The sequence below is a fragment of the Prionailurus viverrinus genome, chromosome A1 (genome assembly GCF_022837055.1).
Source record: "Prionailurus viverrinus isolate Anna chromosome A1, UM_Priviv_1.0, whole genome shotgun sequence".
In the NCBI taxonomy this organism is placed as follows: Eukaryota; Metazoa; Chordata; class Mammalia; order Carnivora; family Felidae; genus Prionailurus; species Prionailurus viverrinus.
In genome coordinates this window covers 238,460,591-238,477,707 of record NC_062561.1, presented here as the reverse complement: position 1 = coordinate 238,477,707, position 17,117 = coordinate 238,460,591, and the positions used below count along the sequence as shown (strand labels likewise).

The 17,117-nt window shown below is 58.5% G+C and overlaps 1 protein-coding gene across 1 annotated transcript; it reads left to right on the top strand.

Annotated features, from left to right (window-relative positions):
• The first annotated feature begins 11,085 nt into the window (after positions 1–11,085).
• On the top strand, positions 11,086–16,231 carry IRX1 (iroquois homeobox 1). The gene is given in 5 exon segments (XM_047849947.1): positions 11,086–11,125; positions 11,128–11,360; positions 14,341–15,373; positions 15,755–15,827; positions 16,105–16,231. Coding segments are annotated over 5 exon segments (1,437 nt in total). The 3' UTR covers positions 16,163–16,231.
• The last annotated feature ends 886 nt before the right edge of the window (positions 16,232–17,117 follow it).

The window sequence follows — 17,117 nt, the reverse complement described above, 5'->3', positions numbered from 1 at the left end:
GAAGGTGGTGTGAAAGCGGAGGCAGAGATTGCGGTGATGTGTTCACAAGCCAAGGAACATAAATAAGGGTCTCCCAGAAACCCCCGGAAGGTGGGAGAGGAAGCCTGTGGCAGAATCCCCCTCTGTCTCCACAGGAACCCCCCTGCCCCCTGCTGACACCTCCGTCCTGGGCTTCTAACCCCCAGACCTGGGGGACAAGAAGTTTCTGTCCTTTCCCAGTACACCGCATCGTCAATGGGCTGGCTGAAAGGTCACAGGGACAACAGGGAGCTTCCTCAGCGGGAGCCGCAGGGAGCAGCGGCCCCGGGCCCCAGGGAACGAAGCAGGAAAACTTCGCGGGCCTCCCCGAGGCAGAGAGGCTGCTGGGAAACACGCTGGTCTGGCTCTGGGTGCTCGCAGCCCCCTAGACCGTTCACACCTGTTGCTCCCAGGTGAAGTGGCACTCTGGGCTGGGCTGAGGTCACAGCCGGTGATGGAGGGGTGGCAAGGCAGGCCGCGCCCTGCAGCTCCCCCCAGCCCCACACCCCCTGCTGGCGGAGTCTACACGGAGGTGAGGCCTGCAGGGGCCCGGCTTCACACAGTGGAGGCGGAGGGGGGGCTGAAGCTGGCATAGCCCTCTTCACTCGCACTCCCGCCGTCGGTCTGCGGTAGGTGCTCGAACGTGGTTCGTCCGACTGTCTAACTTACCTCAGACACGTATTTTGGATTTTTATTTAGACAACTGCCTGCTTTGTCTTTGCTTCACTCACAGCTCGTTGTTTAGAGTAGCCCAGCACAAATGTTTGCTAAGGGGATGCAGGGGGGGATAAAGAGGGCAAAAAGAAGCGCAGGGGGGCGGGAGGGGGGTCCGGCGGCCCGGGCAGCCGATGCTGGTGCTCGCCCCCCTCCCCCCACCCCCTGCACCATGAGGTGGCCCAGGGAGGGGGGCAGCAGGGGCTCCTGCGGGATTTGGGAGGGGACGGTGGGAGGGAGGGGCCCATCAAGGGATCCACAAGTCTGTCTGCCCGCGGCCCAGCATGCAGACGGCTGAACTGCGTGACGAGGTTCTAATTCCGGATTTATTACACACTCGCCGAGTGACCTCAGACAAACCACTTAACTCAACCCTGGAGATAATGTCGTGCGGTCTTCAGCTTGTAAAGTGATCACCGATGTTCTCCCACCGCCTCACCGCCATAGTGATAATGCATTTGCTGGCAGTGAGGCTCGGCCGCTGATGGGACAGGGTCCCACTCCGAGTGTCCATTTTCTCAGTGACTCTTTCTCGGCGGAAGCCTGACCTGCCGACACCAGGCCGCAGCCGGGGGACACGGGCGGACTGCATCATGGCCCTCGCCATTGTAGATTTCCTCTTTTCTGAAACCTGGGAAACGGGTCCTCACTGACCCCTCTGAAACTTTCCCGCCCCAAATGGCATGGAGAGGGTGACGGTGCATCTGGTCATGGAACGGGGAGGCACCCGTCTCCTCGCACGGGGTTATCCCCGCTCCCCACCTCAGCCCTGCACTTGCTGCCTGCCTGGGACACAGTGCAGAGAAGCAGGAGAAGTCTCGTGGGGCTCAGGATAAAAGTCGGTTTCGCAAAAGTGTTTACTGCATATCTAAGTCTCTTCCTGACTGGACAGTTTACAAACCGTGCAAATTTGAAAGGCCTTTTAGAGTTGAACGGTCTCAGGGCGGCCAAATCTAATCTTTGATAATAACCAACACTAAAGAGTATTACAGTACGGAGCATGATACCGCACTCACCCCTTCCTATTTGCGTTTTGGTTTTAATGAAGGCAACCTCATTTTCTTTAACTTGGAAGAGGGGGAATATTTAGGGCTTCTCACGAGATCTTTGTCCCCAGACTGAAGGCTGTGTCCCCGCGTCAGAAATGAACAGAGCTTTAGCTAATGAACCCTTATGCCGTTTGGGCTGAAGCGGGGGAAGGTGGCCCTGGATGGTGTTGCGGGCTGAGTTGTGTCTCCCCTAAAATGCACATGTTGGGGACCTTACCCTCAATGCATCGAAATGTGACCGTATTTGGACATTATACCTTTAAAGATGTGATTCGGTTAAAATGAGGCCAGTAGGGTGGCCTGGGATCTAATCTGACTGGTGCCCTTACAAGGAGGAAGTTGGCGCACAGAGACATCAGCGGTGTGGGCACAGAGGAGAGGCCATGTGAGGACACAGACAGAAGGGGGTGTCTGCACAGCAAAGAGAGAGGCCTCCGGAGAAACCAAACCTGTGACATCTCAATCATGGACTCCCAGCCTCCAGCGCTGTGAGAAGATAAACCTTCCTGGTTGAAGGCGAGTCTGTGGTGTTTTGTTATGATAACTGAGCAGCATGAAAAGTCGAGCAATATTCTCAAGACCTTTTCTAAGCTTGGTTCTGCCATTGGCTGCATCCGAGAAAGAACCATCTTTGGCCAAAAGGATGTTAGACCTTCCTTCCTTCAAAGAAGTGAAACCTCTGCCGCCCCCCCCCCCACCCCCCCCACCCCCCCATTCAGCACGTGGGGCTCCTCTGTCCTGGGGGCTTCGGGTCAGTGCACTGAAGGTCCCATATTAAAATGTAAATATTCTCTGTGCAAAAGACTGAGTTCACCTATCACTGTCAGTTAACAAGCACTCTAGGTCCAATTAGGAGCTATGATTAGCCTGCCAATCACTCAGCTTACTCCCAGGACTGGGCCACAAGCCATGTGGGTTTTCACTGGAGGGTGGGTGGCAGGGAAGATGGGTCTTGGCAGCTTTCATCAGCACGAGGCCTTCAGGAGCTGGGGGGCACGGGAAGGAAGGGCACCTACAGGGATTCAGAAGTTAGAGAAAAGACACTTCCTGACCCTGGGGTTTTGCCCAGATCGGCCTCCTTCTTGGTCGCGGGGGTGTCGCGTCCTCTGGGTCAAAGTGTCTTCTGGAAATGTGTGGCGGAGAAGAGCCACCAAGCCATCACCACCTTCCACACTGACACACACTTGAAGGTGGTACAACACTGGGGGCCAGAGAGACCTGAAGCCTCATGACCCTTCTCGTTTCTCTTGCACGGGAGAGCAGGGACGGACCCCGCCAAGAACCACAACCTCGGGCTGCTCTGGAGACAGCCTTGGTGCCAGTAAGGTGGGAGGAGACGTCGGAGCGAGAGCACGTCGGGGACCCTCCGTGTAGGCATGTTTTCTCTTTCCTCCCTTAGACCGATTTCATACCTCGGATTTTGTTTTTCTACCAGAACAGTCCTGGAAAACGCTGGTGGATCCCATGAATCTTCTGGACCTCTGAGAAACCTTCTCCCGAACTCCCGGAGCGTCCCCTGTTGGGCATTTTCGTTCCACTGATGTCCCTTAAGGGAACAGATTTTAACCTCTCCACCAGTGACTTCTGGGGCACACGTTTTTCCAAACCCTGAATGCACAACACTTTCCGCCTCGGATGTTGTGTGGGTGGATATTTGTCAACTGATACTTCCAAAAGGTATTTCTAGTACGTAGGTTTAATCTTTTATAATATAAGTGATTGAGGGCTGATAGGAAGTCATGGGAGGTAGAAGACGGTCTGGTCTAAATTTCAAACAGTTCTCGAAGAGTCAAACATAAAGATGCCATTTACTGTTTTCACCTTTTTCCATCCCACACATATCACTCCCTTTGAGGGTTTTACTAGCAAATCATCTTTGGATTTGCTTAGATCTGAGAAACGTATTATCATTCCTCAGCTATTATCTCATGTCCTTTCTGATTCTTACTGTCAGTTGTTATTTGGAAGAATATGCAAAGTAAATTCATAAATAAGTTTAAAAGATGTATTCACGTACATCTGGTTCTTTTGGAAGAAAGGTACTACCTGTAGCCATCATTGAATGTGATTAAGTTTATATGATTTTTTTTTGTAATTTTTTTAATGTTTGTTTATTTTTGAGAGACAGAGAGGGACAGAGTGCGAGTGAGGGAGGGGCAGACAGAGAGGGGGACACAGAATCCGAAGCAGGCTCCAGGCTCTGAGCTGTCAGCACAGAGCCCGACGCGGGGCTCGAACTCACGAACCTTGAGATCATGACCTGAGCCAGGGTCGGACGCTTCATCGACTGAGCCACGCAGGAGTCCCAAATTTATATTACAATTTAACCACTATTGGTTGTTGGGACACCCAACTGCACAATGCACAGTTATGATACACATCAGGGATACAGGAAAGAAACGAGAAATTAGCAATTCTTATCAACATGTTGTACTTTCTTATAAGCTCATTCTTACTTAGATGGACACTATATTAATACTATTTAATATTTATGTGATAATAGTGCCCGAATCTGCAATTAAAGTAAATTATTTGATTGATGAAATATTAATGAAAATGACAGTGGAATTCAATCCAGCAGATTTCAGGCGTTCTTATTTCCTGGTCTCTCTTCAGTGAGTGGGCGAAACATTTCCTGCTGCCTCCCTCACCCCATCCATTCATTCCTCTGCTGAAATTCCATCACACAGGGACAGACGATTCTGTCCATCACACGGGATAGAGGAGGAGAAGCAGTCTGCTCCTGTAGCCACTTAGCCACAGAAAAACACAGAAATCATGTTAGACTTCCAGCACGTCACCCTCCTCCCTTGGCTGGGATTTCGAACTTGGCATTAGCTGCAAAAATCGTTAGCATCACCGAGAGACAAGTCAACTCGTGAGCCTCCCAGAAAGGGTGGCGTGGCCTGGAGTTCTGGGCTCTTGCTTTTGGAAACCAAGAGGCAAGGAGATTCTTCCATGGTTTAGGAATGAAGGGTTAAGGTCAAAGTCTGGGCCTTGGTACCTTCCATTCCCATGAGGTTTGATGAGCCCAGAAAGGCTTCCTGCTGCTATTGTGGGTGCCTCTGGGACACAGTGGAGCTGGGCGGGAGTTTTGCTGAAGGATGTGCCCTTCATTGCAAATACTAATCATAAAATGAGCCCTCTAATAGACAGCTGTCATCGTGCAGCAGAAAAAAGCATTTGAAAGCAAAATGCAGGAAGTTTAAAAATAGGCTCAGGTGGCAAGGTAGAGGATGCTAATTTCCAAAAGGATGTGGGCACAGAACAGGTTCTGTGCGTGCTCTCCCGACACCCTTCCGTATCAGAGTTTTTGTGCGAATAGCACATTAACAGTTAACAGTTACACACTCAAGGAGTTAAAATATAAACCTTAACACATGACTGCTTTTAAGCTGTAATGTCCTTATAACAGAAGTTCTTATCGGAGGTCTGCACCGCACTTGGCAAACAAGACATTCTACCTTTTAAACAAATAATTCATTAGGTAATTAAATTCAAGTGAGATTACTCTAATTAAATACACACTGCTGTTGAATCATAATTTCTATGTGGTCTAGTTAAAGATGAACAATCTCTTATTCCTGACAAAAAAGAAAGCTTTAAAAGAATTCCCCCGTGGCTGGAGGGATAGATTTACAGGCACTCCACAGAGGTCATTTCAAGAAGGAAGAGACAGCCAGCACAAGGGGGCGGGGGTGTGGGGAGGCGGTCCTCATGCCTGGAGATTCCAGAAATTCGGGCTGTCTGCCTTGGGTCCTGTTAAAAGGCTCCACGGAACCCGACAGGTGCCACAGTGATCTTCCGGGGGAGCTAGGATAATTGCACGCGGGCTCCAGCCTCGCCCATTAGGCCCAAGGACCGCAGGACTCGGGCAAAATGAAAAGTCACTTTGCCCCCCACGCCTTGCTCTGTGCGGCTCCCTCTACTGGAATTAGGAACTCAGCACGCGGGCTTGGCGCTCACAGGGGCGCAGAAGTCCCCGCTGGCTTTGGTCTGCGCCTCTTGGCTGCCAGGAGCCGACAGTGGGCTGAGTGGCGCCCGCTCTCATTTGTCAGACGCGTGTTTCGAGTGTTCCCAAGCCAGCAGCTACACCTGTACTGCGAGAATTTACATTGCCTTGCTCCGGGATGGCATTGATTTGGGACGGGTGAAATACAAACACAAACTAATTAAAAACTGCATAATGGAGCCCTACAGGAACACGGTAGAAAAACAAATAAATACAAGTGCAGCTGGCTCCGCGATTGTACCTCTGCCCCCGAGCGACCGTCTGGTGACATCGAATTATAAGCCCTGAAAACCCTCACACCGCTGCTGTTGATCACATTGGAGGCATAATGGAAATGATTTGGTTAATTAAGGGGAGGCTTATAAAATATTTACGTGTGTGCACACGCATGTAATTCACTTCCTCCGACGCTCGGGGATGGCGACATCGCACGCCAGGCCAGGTGACTGCGGGCCGTTCTTCTCCTCCTGCCGCCGGTCCCGGAGCTCCGCGCGCTGGGCCGCTGGTCTCCCGCCGCCACAGTCCGGGACCCGAGCCCCGGCTGCATCCCGGCACCTGCTCTGCGGGCCCTGCTGTGAGCTTCAGACCATCCCGGGGCGCCTTCCGGGTGTTTTCTTTCCCGGCTTTTCCTGGAGTCTCTTGGAGTCGCCTCCCGCCGGCCCGCTCTGGTCCCACCGCAGCGCATCCGCAGTGAGGTCCCCAGGCCCTCGCTTTCGGGGGCGCTCACGGGTGCCGCTCTTGACCCGGCGCGGGCTTGGCCCTGACGCGGCAGCAGAGAGCAGGCCAGGCCCCCAGGGCACGGGGATCGCCGCAGCCGCCCCGCTCCGGTCCCCGCCTGGCGCCCGAGGGCACCCTGTTACGGCCCTGCGGTCCTGGGCGCTTCTCGGCCGCTGCCTGGGACTGCTTGCCCCTCGCCTCGCCGTCGCCGAGCGGGGTGGCTTCCTGGGTCCTGCCGGAGAAAGGTGCAGAGTCTAATGAGGATTTAACAAGACTCATAAATCAGGCGGCGCGCGTCTGGGCGGAAGGCAGGGCCGGTCCGGGGCGCGGGCCAGGTCAGGCCGCCAAGCCCTGCCACCGAGCTGCCGCCCTGCGTGGCCGCCCCGCCATCTGCATCGGAAGGAATGGCCATTTCGAAGGGCAGACCACTGGCCGCCGCGCCCCCCTCCCTCCCGCTGCATCCCTGACACTGGGCCAAGGTCGCCCCCATCCCAGGCGCCAAAGGCAGGTCCCCATGATGGCTCCTGGGAGTGGGGCGGTTCCTCAGCGGCTCTCTCCTCTTCTTCAGAGACCTGGGTCAGTGGAGCCGGAAAATCAGTGGAGAATTATTTCGGAAGAAATACAGTTGTGAATGGGGGTGCCGTGTGGTTTGTTCAATCTTACTCTCATGCAAATATAAAGGGGTTGGGTAGGGTAGCAAGCTGAACCTAAGCATTACCGAGGGGCCCAGGGGCCAGGGCGGGAGAAAAACAAAAGATCTTCTTTTTTCGGAGCAGTGATAACAATCCCCTCCTATTTAGAAAACAACTCCCCCCTCCCCAACCTCATGACACAGCAAGTAAACTTTCCATCAGGACTTGAAGCCGGTTTAAAAGCCAAGTTATCCAAAATCCTATTTTCACCAACTCTCCTTCCTCCCTCCCCCCAGCACACCTGGGACTCAGGGCCTTTCTCTCTTCCCGTCCCCAGAGTCCCCAGAGTCCCCTTCCTCCAGAGCCACGCCCTGCACACCCACAGGTGCATCCAGAGGCCCAGGTTCCAGCGGGGGGGGGGGGGGGGCGCTGAAGGTCTTGGCTTTCCAGCCAGAGGGCCCTGGCCAACTGCCCTCTGCCCAGCTCTGTGTGGTCGTGCCCATGACCAGGTCCAACTGCCAAGGGTCTGGGAAAGCGTCTCCTAGTGCTCCCTCGTGGACCAGAGATGGGAGTTGACCAGTTGGGGCTCCCAGTAGGCCACGCAGCCACCCCTAGATCTGGCTTTGTACCACTCTGAGGTCCTGCCTCTGGCTCAGTGTCCAGTGTCCTGGGGCTGGCCACGAGGAAGTGGGCGGCTCAGACCAAGCTCGGCCTCCACACCAGCAGTGGGGCCTGCCTGAGCCACCCTTTGCAAGGCAGGCACAGTGGCTGAGGGTCTGGGAAGGTGTCCCCCCCCCCCCCCCCCCCCCCCCCGGCCTTCCAGATCCATGATTGCTGGGTTTTGATGGTAGGGCTGATGGAGCCCCATAGCTTGTCCCCAACCGGCACAGCCAGCTTGCAAAGGACCCCGCCTGGCCCTCCTATTTGCCAGTGCCTCTGCACCATCAGCGGGATGACCAGGATCCCAGGAAGGCTGGAGCTGAGCTTGAGCAAGTGAGCCAGGACATCGTCTTCTTTGGGGAAAGTTCTGGAATCTTTTTAAGCAGATATTCCAGTCAGGCCCAAGGTCCAGGCTCAGGCACCCTGGGTCTTCTGTTCTCAGCTACCCACCCCCCCCCCACCCCCCACTAACTATTTGATGCTGAAAAGGATTAGAGACCTGGCGAGATGACACTCCCCATGGGGATGCTGAGGCAGGAAGTTCTGGATCCTTCCCTGTCTAGCCTCCTCTCCACTGGGAAGGTTTGGAGGCAGTTTTCTTTTTCTTCTTCCCCTCCCCCTCCTTCTCCTTTTGTCCAGGTTGTTTCCTAGTCGTCCCCTTGCAAATTTTTGGGTAAACTCAGAGAAGGAAGGGAGGGGGTGATCCGGGATCAGGCCCAGGTTCCGCTGGGGTCCAGCCCTGGCCCTGCCTGGGGAATGGTCACAGTCACCACTAGGGCACCTTTCTAGAGCTTCCTGGGGGAAGTCAACAGGCCTTTCTAGAGGCCCCTTCCCACTCACCTCCCTGATGTCTTCTAGAACCAACTATCATTTCATAACCCAAATGGAGGTGATATAGGGAGGGCACAGCAGGCGACAGGGTCAGGACAAAGTCTGCCGCCCCCCCCCCCCTCCAGGTTCTGATGGCTTCAGTACAACTGAAGTGGGCTGCTTGGGGTGGGGGGGGGGAGTGATAAGGAGGCTATCAGTCCGTGTGGCTGAATCCTGACACTGACAAGTGTCTCTGGGCTTACAATTCCACCTGCTCTCCAGGTCACAGAAGAGGGCTTATCTCACCTGTATTTACCTGTCGGCCTGAAATGTGACACTGGAGTTTGCCAAACAAGACAGTAGTGGGGCTGGCCCATCCGTTTGTTTGGGATGCAGGGGAGAGAGGTCTGGCAGGCGGAAGTGGTGGGCTGGGGGAGGGAAGAAGCTGCCAGTTAGTGACTTCCAGGATTGGGAGTGGTTAGCGCTCACCTCCAGGGCCCGGGATTCTGGGCCAAAGCAGGAGAGGTGCCCAGGCAGTTGCAGGGAGTTTCTGTAGCCAGCCAAGGGCTGGTTAGCTGAGTGGGGTGGGGGGTAAAGGCGGGGTGGGGGGCAAAGGGACAGCACGGACAGAAAGAAAACCCTGACTGGGCAGAGAAATTGAAGCCTGATTATGCAGCTGGTAATTAGTAATTACTATTATGGGCGTTATTGTTGTTAATTATAGGCGGTGGCTCCCGTGTCTGTCCTCAGGTCCCAAACTGGGTCAGCGGGAGCCTTCCCGATTCTGCAAGAGTCCCTGGGCCTCCATGATGCTGCTGGCAACTGGAACTAGGAGATGGGGGGGACAGGTCGGGGTCCAGGGTGCCGGCGGCCCAGGTCACCAGCTGCACTCCACTCGGGGCTCCGGAACTGGGCCAGACCAAGGCTCACCCCCAAGTGTTGGGGTGAAATTGCTGTGGGGTCCAGTGTGTCCGTGCGCCACAGCGGGGAGTGCGCGCCAGGCTCAGGCTGCTTCCTTCATAGGAGACAGGAGGAAAAGTGTCCCGGGAACGGGGGCGAGCACCCTGGGCAACTCCCTACGCGGGACGCCAGGACGGAGCCGGCGAGCGTGTGGCAGACGCGGGCTGGCGGACCCGTCCCCGTGCACCGGGAGGCCAGGAGGGCCGCGCGCGGACCTGGAGCCATCCCGCAGCGGTTCGCTGCTTGTTCTTCCCGCGGGGCCGAGGATGAAGAGGCCGGGCAGGGGAGGAGGGACGGCCTGTCCCCGGGCCGGCGCTCTTCCCGCAAGTTTGCTTCCCGCCTGTGAGCACCTAGTGGACGAACGAGCACCCCCCCCCCCCCCCCCCCGGCCACTCTTAGCTTCTCCCCTCGCGGGGATGGGGACGAGACTTTTCCCTCCCGCTGCAACGGTGATTCTCCTGCAAAGAAAAGGTCTCCCCACCCCCTGCCCGCCACCACCTCCAGAACCTGTCACTGTGGACGGCATCTGTTTGTCCCCTTGAACTGGCTTCTCAGCTGCCCTTTCTCAAAGTTTTCACGAACGGAGAAGCCCGCAGAGCTCGGCCCGCTTCCCGCTTCTCCAGGTGCAGCGAGGCCGGTCACTGCCGGGCGGGGGCCACGCGGACGCCACGCCCGCGTCACGGTGTCACGCCACGCCAGGCTCGGTGGCGCAGCCAGGGCACCGGGGTGCACTTCTGCCCAGGGGTCCGGGGGAGGCCAAGGCAGCGCCGGCCTTGGGGGCGGGGGGTGGGGAGGAGAGGGCCGTCCCCCTCCACCCCCCCCACCTCCCCCCACCGCTGTCACCCGCCCAGCCCCGGCCCCGCCGCCCCAACGGCGGAGAATCAGGCGCCGAGACGTCTTCCTGAAAGAGCAGTCACAGCTCGGCTTGGAAAACAGCAGAGCCCAGGGTCCGACAGCTGCGAGCCGGTGTCGACAGGTTGTCGGGCAGCCCGCGGCCGCCGGGCCCGCACCCGCCGCCGGGCCGCTCGCGCGCCCACAGCGGGCGGAGGTGGCCGGACGGCGCGGAGCACACCACGTGCTCGCCGGGAGGGGCGGGAGCGGCCCGGCTGGGGCGGGCGGGAGGCAGGGAGGGGGGCGGGAGGGGAGCCGGGGGCGGGGCCAGCGCTCGAGGGGATGCCAATCAAAGCATCAACTTCAAATTGTGTCTGAAAGCCCCGCCGCCGAGCGGAGGGCGGCCGCCGCAGTCGGCGCGGGATCGCGGAGCCGGGCGCAGCCGGGGAGCCGGGCGCCAGCGAGCACCGGGCCGAGAGCAGCCCACCGGCCCCCCGCCTCCGGGCCGGCCCGAGCGCGCCCGGCCGGCCGGCCGCCGGCTCCCCAGCCACCCCGCCCCCCCCACCCCGCCCCCAGCCCCCCACCCCCTCCCCCCCCCCGGCGCCCGCCCCGACCCCCGCCCCCGCGCCCGCCCCCCGCCCCTTTAATACTCGCCCGCCGCCGCCGCCGCCGATCCGCGGACATGTCCTTCCCGCAGCTGGGCTACCCGCAGTACCTGAGCGCCGCGGGCCCGGCGCCTACGGCGGCGAGCGCCCAGGGGTGCTGGCCGCGGCCGCCGCGGCCGCCGCCGCCGCCTCGTCGGGCCGGCCGGGGGCGGCGGAGCTGGGCGCGGGCGCGGGCGCGGCCGCCGTCACCTCGGTGCTGGGCATGTACGCGGCGGCCGGTCCGTACGCGGGCGCGCCTAACTACAGCGCCTTCCTGCCCTACGCCGCCGACCTCAGCCTCTTCTCGCAGATGGTGAGTGCGCCCGGCCCTGGCCGCGCGCCGCCTCCCCCCCACCCCCACCCCCACCCCTCCCCGCCGGCCCCGGGCGCCCCGGGCGCGGGGTGGCCTGGCGGCGCGGCGGGAGCGCGGGCGGAGCCGGCGGGGAGCAGGGGAGGCCCGGCCGGCGGGGCCGAGGCGGCTGGGGAGGGGTGGGGGGTGGGGGGCCGGCCCGGGGAGGCGGGAGGCCTGGGCCGCGAGCGGGGGGCTCGGCGGGGAGCCGGAGGCCGGAGGAGCAGAGGCTCCGGGGCGCGCGGCTCGAACCGGAGGCTGGGGGCCAAAGTCGCCGGCGCTCTTCCTCCCCCCCCCTCCCCTACCCCCCACAAGGCTCGGCCGAGGCGGCGGGGCCGGCGGGCGGGCTTCCGGCAGCTCGGCCCCGGGTCCGCAGGACGCCCGGGAGCGGCGGGCGGACTCCGATCGCGCGACCTCTCGGGCTTTGGGGCCGGGGCCGGGGAGCCTCGGGTTTCTCCCTGGCTGGTGGACCTCCTTGGTTGTGTCCGAGGTGGCCGGGGCGGGTGGGGGGGGGGGGGGGGGGGGTGGAGGGGGGACCCTGGTGAAGCCTGGTCGACTGGGTCAAAATCGCCCTAACAATGGGGGAGATCCGAGGGGCCGGATGGGGTCTGTTAGCGGAGGGTGTGCAAATTTGAGATGGGGGGGGGTGGAATTGGTGGAAATAATTTCGGCGTGTGCCACGGTGTTTGCTTGGACTTTCGTGAGTTGCCAAAGTTTTCATTTCTTTGCACCGAATGAAAAGCACTTTTCTTCCCGCGTTACATAATGGAGGATTAAAGAAAACAGGAGTCCCTGGGCTTAAAATAAATGCTGTCCTCTTAGTCTCGCGTCCCAGTGGGTGTCAGATGGGGGAGGGAGCTGCAAATTTAATTCTCCGCGGGGCATTCGCCATTCTGTCGGTGCAAAGGATCCATTTTCCTTGGTCTGACTGCAAGGTCGCGCTTAAACTTCGGGCTGCTGGTGAATTGCGCGCCCGGCGGGGCGCGGGCGAGGGGGGGGGGGGGTCAGGGAGGCCGCCCCCTCTTGCGCTGCTGCGGGCGGAATAACGCAATTTTCAGGCACCCCCCCTCGCGTCTCCCCGCTCCCCGAAGAAGAGGCAGGAAATAAATACCGGCCGACTGTACGCGAGAAAAGCGGCGGGTGTGTTTTTCTGTAACTTTTTTCTGGTAGTTTTGAAAAGAAAGGCTATTTCTCTGAAGGCGGCCCCAGCCGCCGTTCAGATCGCTTGCTCTCCAAAAAGATCAGCTCCCATTTTGTTCTGGCGGCTGGGGATGCCGGGGAAGCGCTGAGAGATTTACAAGGTATCCTTTCAAAAAGAACTCCCAGCGGAGAAGAGGCCGGAATGTCGCCCTCGCAGTTACAACCTAAATGATCAGAAAAGTGCAGAGTACATTTTGCAAAGATTAGGTAAAAACGAAATCTGGCCACGGAAACCTTTTCTCTGTGGCATCGGCCACCAAACTAACTAGTCAAAGAAATATTCTGCTCTTTGCAACTTTCTCAGCCCGGAAACCCTCTCTGCTAACGTAGCAAATGGATAATTTTTACGTGGAGAATTGTAATGTTTTTACAGAAATTTTGAATACAGATGTGTGCCATTTGGGAACCTCCCCCCACCCCCCTTCGTGTTTGTGCGAGAAAAAGGGATCTGTGTGGTTATGGATTTATTCCTACTGTACTGTGGTGGGAAACGGAGATGCTCGATTTTTTGTTTTGTTTTTAGTAGGGGAAACAGTATAGAAATCCACCCCCCCCCCCAAAAAAAGGTGTGGTGTATTTGTTAGTGGTCTCCTGCTGGTTCTCAGAAAGTAAACCTAAATCCAAACTCTTGATTCTAGGCCTAGGTTTCCAAGCCGTTTTGATTGGGGATTTGGAAGTCAAAAGATAAAATTGTGAGTGAATGTCTGTCTGGACAATTTATGGTAATAATGAGGCCTAATGAGGTTGTTAGAAAGATAAAATGTTATTTACCAAAAAACCTGATGGGATAATTTGACTTGCTGTGTTTTACTACCGATGATAAAAAGAATATTGATTGCAAATAAATCACGGCCTCTAAATGCCTGCAAACACTTTGTGCTTGCTCTGGCCACATCAAAGTCAAACTTACCAGATAAAGTAAGTGAGGAGAGGCCTCCGAAGGCAGTTCCCTCTTCACAGCTGGCAGCTCCTGGCCCTCCCGTTAATATTTTACCGGTTAAGCCCTCCTTTTGTATTTAAAAAAAAACAAATGGTGTTTTAGTTATTGTTGTTGATGATGGCCGGGTTTAAAATTTTAAATTACCTGTCACCACTGCAACCTTTAAGTGTGGGGAGCCATTATATGCAGATTAATTTGGGAGCTAAAAGGAGTGTGCTTTCATTTTAAATTGCTGGAGGATTTGGACCCAAAGAAAACCCTGGATGGTTTATTTTGCTTGACCCCCCTCAGGGTCGAAGGGAGGGGGCTTAGGTTCTTTACATTTGGAGATCTGTTTTATCTGGGTAGTTAAAAGGTTTCCCCTTCTAGTTAGTGTGAGATAAACTTGGAAATTGGCTGCTGGAGTTGTGGGGGGAGGGTGGGGGGGTAACTGAGGGTGGCCTGGGGAAATTCTATGGGACCAAGGCTCCCGCTGTGGCCTTCTGGAGATGCACGGACTCTGGAACTTTTCTTGAGTGACAAAACAAAACAAAACAAAACAAAAACACCTCTTCACGATGGTTGGAAGTTGAGTTTCTAGAGGCGGCTCACGATTTGACCCCTCCTTCCCTCCCAGGGTGGTGTGCTGGGGGGTGGGGGGCTTCCTGTTCTTGACTGGACAAGAGCGGCTGCCCCCCGACTTTCCCAGTTCGGGGGACTCATCGCTCTCTCTCTTTCTCTCTCTCTCTCTCTCTCCCTCTCCCCCCCCCCCCCCGCCACACCCCTACTGCCCCTCTCCTCCCTCGGTGGGCTATGTGGTTGCAGGGCTCACAGTACGAACTCAAAGACAACCCGGGGGTGCACCCTGCCACCTTCACAGCCCACACGGCGCCGGCGTACTACCCCTACGGCCAGTTCCAGTACGGGGACCCCGGGCGGCCCAAGAACGCCACGCGCGAGAGCACCAGCACGCTCAAGGCCTGGCTGAACGAGCACCGCAAGAACCCGTACCCCACCAAGGGCGAGAAGATCATGCTGGCCATCATCACCAAGATGACCCTCACGCAGGTGTCCACCTGGTTCGCCAACGCGCGCCGGCGCCTCAAGAAGGAGAACAAGGTGACGTGGGGCGCGCGCAGCAAGGACCAGGAGGACGGCGCCCTCTTCGGAAGCGACACCGAGGGCGACCCGGAGAAGGCCGAGGACGACGAGGAGATCGACCTAGAGAGCATTGACATCGACAAAATCGACGAGCACGATGGCGACCAGAGCAACGAGGACGAAGAGGACAAGGCCGAGGCGCCGCGCCCGCCGGCGGCACCCACCGCCCTCGCCCGGGACCAGGGCTCGCCGCTGGCAGCCGCCGACGCGCTCAAGTCCCAGGACTCGCCCCTGGGCCTGGTCAAGGAGGTCCCGGAGCCCGGCAGCACTCGCCTGCTGACTCCCGGCGCCGCGTCGGGTGGCCTGCAGGGCGCGCCTCACAGCAAGCCCAAGATCTGGTCCCTGGCCGAAACGGCCACCAGCCCCGACGGCGCGCCCAAGGCCTCGCCGCCGCCGCCCGCAGGCCATCCTGGCGCGCACGGGCCCCCCGCGGGCGCGCCGCTGCAGCACCCCGCCTTCCTGCCCAGCCACGGACTGTACACCTGCCACATCGGCAAGTTCTCCAACTGGACCAACGGCGCGTTCCTCACGCAGGGCTCCCTGCTCAACATGCGCTCCTTCCTGGGCGTCGGCGCGCCCCACGCCGCGCCCCACGGCCCGCACCTGCCCGCGCCGCCGCCGCCGCCGCCCGTCCCCGTTGCCGCGGGGGTGCTCCACGGTGACAAGGCCTCCGCTCGAAGCAGCCCCGCGCTTCCAGGTGAGGCGCCCCCGGCGTGGGGGGTGGGGGGAGGGGTGTCCGCCCCGGGCTCGGAATCCGGACGCCCCCCCCCCCTGCAAAGCGTGGGGGTGGGGGAAGCGCCGGCCCGGAGGGGGGAGGCGGTGGCGGCCAAACCCCGGGTTGAGCGGTGATCTCTGCCCGGATTCGGGGACCGAGGCCAAGGCCCTCGGGCTCTGTCCGGAGAGCTGCGTTCTGTCTGCAGTCCTTCCCCCGGGGAGGGGTGACCGTTTTTCTTGGAGACCCCATCCTAGTGGCAGAAGGAAGCGGGGTGGGTGGGGAAGAGGCTTGCGCACCTCGGCGGCACTCCCCCCACCCCCCACCCCCGTCTCCTAACGCTTTGCTTCTGCCCCTCCCTCGCAGAGAGAGACCTCGTCCCCAGGCCGGAGTCGCCGGCACAGCAGTTAAAATCCCCCTTCCAGCCCGTGCGCGACAAGTGAGTGCTGTTTGCTGGGACCGCGGGACCGGGGCTGGCGGGGGTGCCGGCGGAGGGCTCGGGGCGGCGGTAGGGTCGCTCGGGCCTCGTAGAGGGGGTGCTGTCCGCCAGCCGTGCGCGCGGGGCGCCCCCTCCACCGGGTTTCTCCCGACGCGGGAGCAGCGGGGCAGGCGGCCACGCCCCCCGGCGCTAGGCCGGCTGCACCGGTGACGCCGGGTCCCAGCGTCCGGCCACTGACACTGCTGTGCTTTCTTGTCTCGTTGTGCTTCGCCCGCAGCTCGCTGGCCCCGCAGGAGGGAACGCCGCGGATCCTAGCAGCCCTCCCGTCCGCCTGATCCAGGGTCGTCTTTTACTTTTGCGGGGGGAGGGGGGAGGAGTTCGGGAGGGAGGGGACGAGGGAGGAATTAGGACAAATATTTCAGACCGGTGTAAAGGACAAATACGGCCACGACGTCACCGACTCCCATCCACCGCTTCCTGCAGAAAGGGGCTCGTCCGCGTCCGAGCTCCAGTCCCGGCAGCCCGGCCTCTGCCCAGGGCCCTGGTGCCTGTCACCAGGCTCCGGATGATTATCCGCTCGGTAAACGCCCCACGTGCTTGTGTCTTTTTTGTTTTTTTGTTTTTTTGTTTGTTTTGTTTTTCCTTCTTCTTTCTGTATATAGAGTGATTTCAGATTGTAAATAGCGCGTCAGCGAACTTGTCTAAATCATATATTTTTGTCTAATAAACTAAATGAAATGCTGTCCGCTGTTCCCGCTGCTGTGTGTGGCTGGGCGTCCGCAGGAGTGTCTGGAATCCTGGAATGCCTGCAGGGCCCAGGTGCCCCTGGCTTGGGCAGAGAGGCTCCTTGGGGAGTTTCCGCTGGAGGCCGGTGTTTCTCACAGCCCGTTTTGGTTGTCGTTGAATTTGTGAATGTTGTCACTCGGGCAGTTTCTTGTTGGCAGTTTTGATTTCCGACCTTTATACGTTTATCCGGGGCATGCCTTTCTCGGGACATCAATGAGTTCGATTTTCAGCAGTTTATAAAACGGTTTCTTAAAGTGGACAACAATGGGAGAAAAAAAAATGAAAAGAATTTCCAATTATGTCCCCAAAGGAGAACTTCAGATTTGAAATCAGTTTATAACTAGTTGTCTCCACAGTGCATCCTGGCGTCGGGTCGTTTCGTGGGTAGAGCGAGGACATAATGGAGTATGAAATTTTGGCTTTGAGCGTATTTTTTAGTTACTTGGTTAAATCAAACGTGGAGAGATTGGAAGGCTCTTTTAAACTGTCCGGATGTGTGGGCAG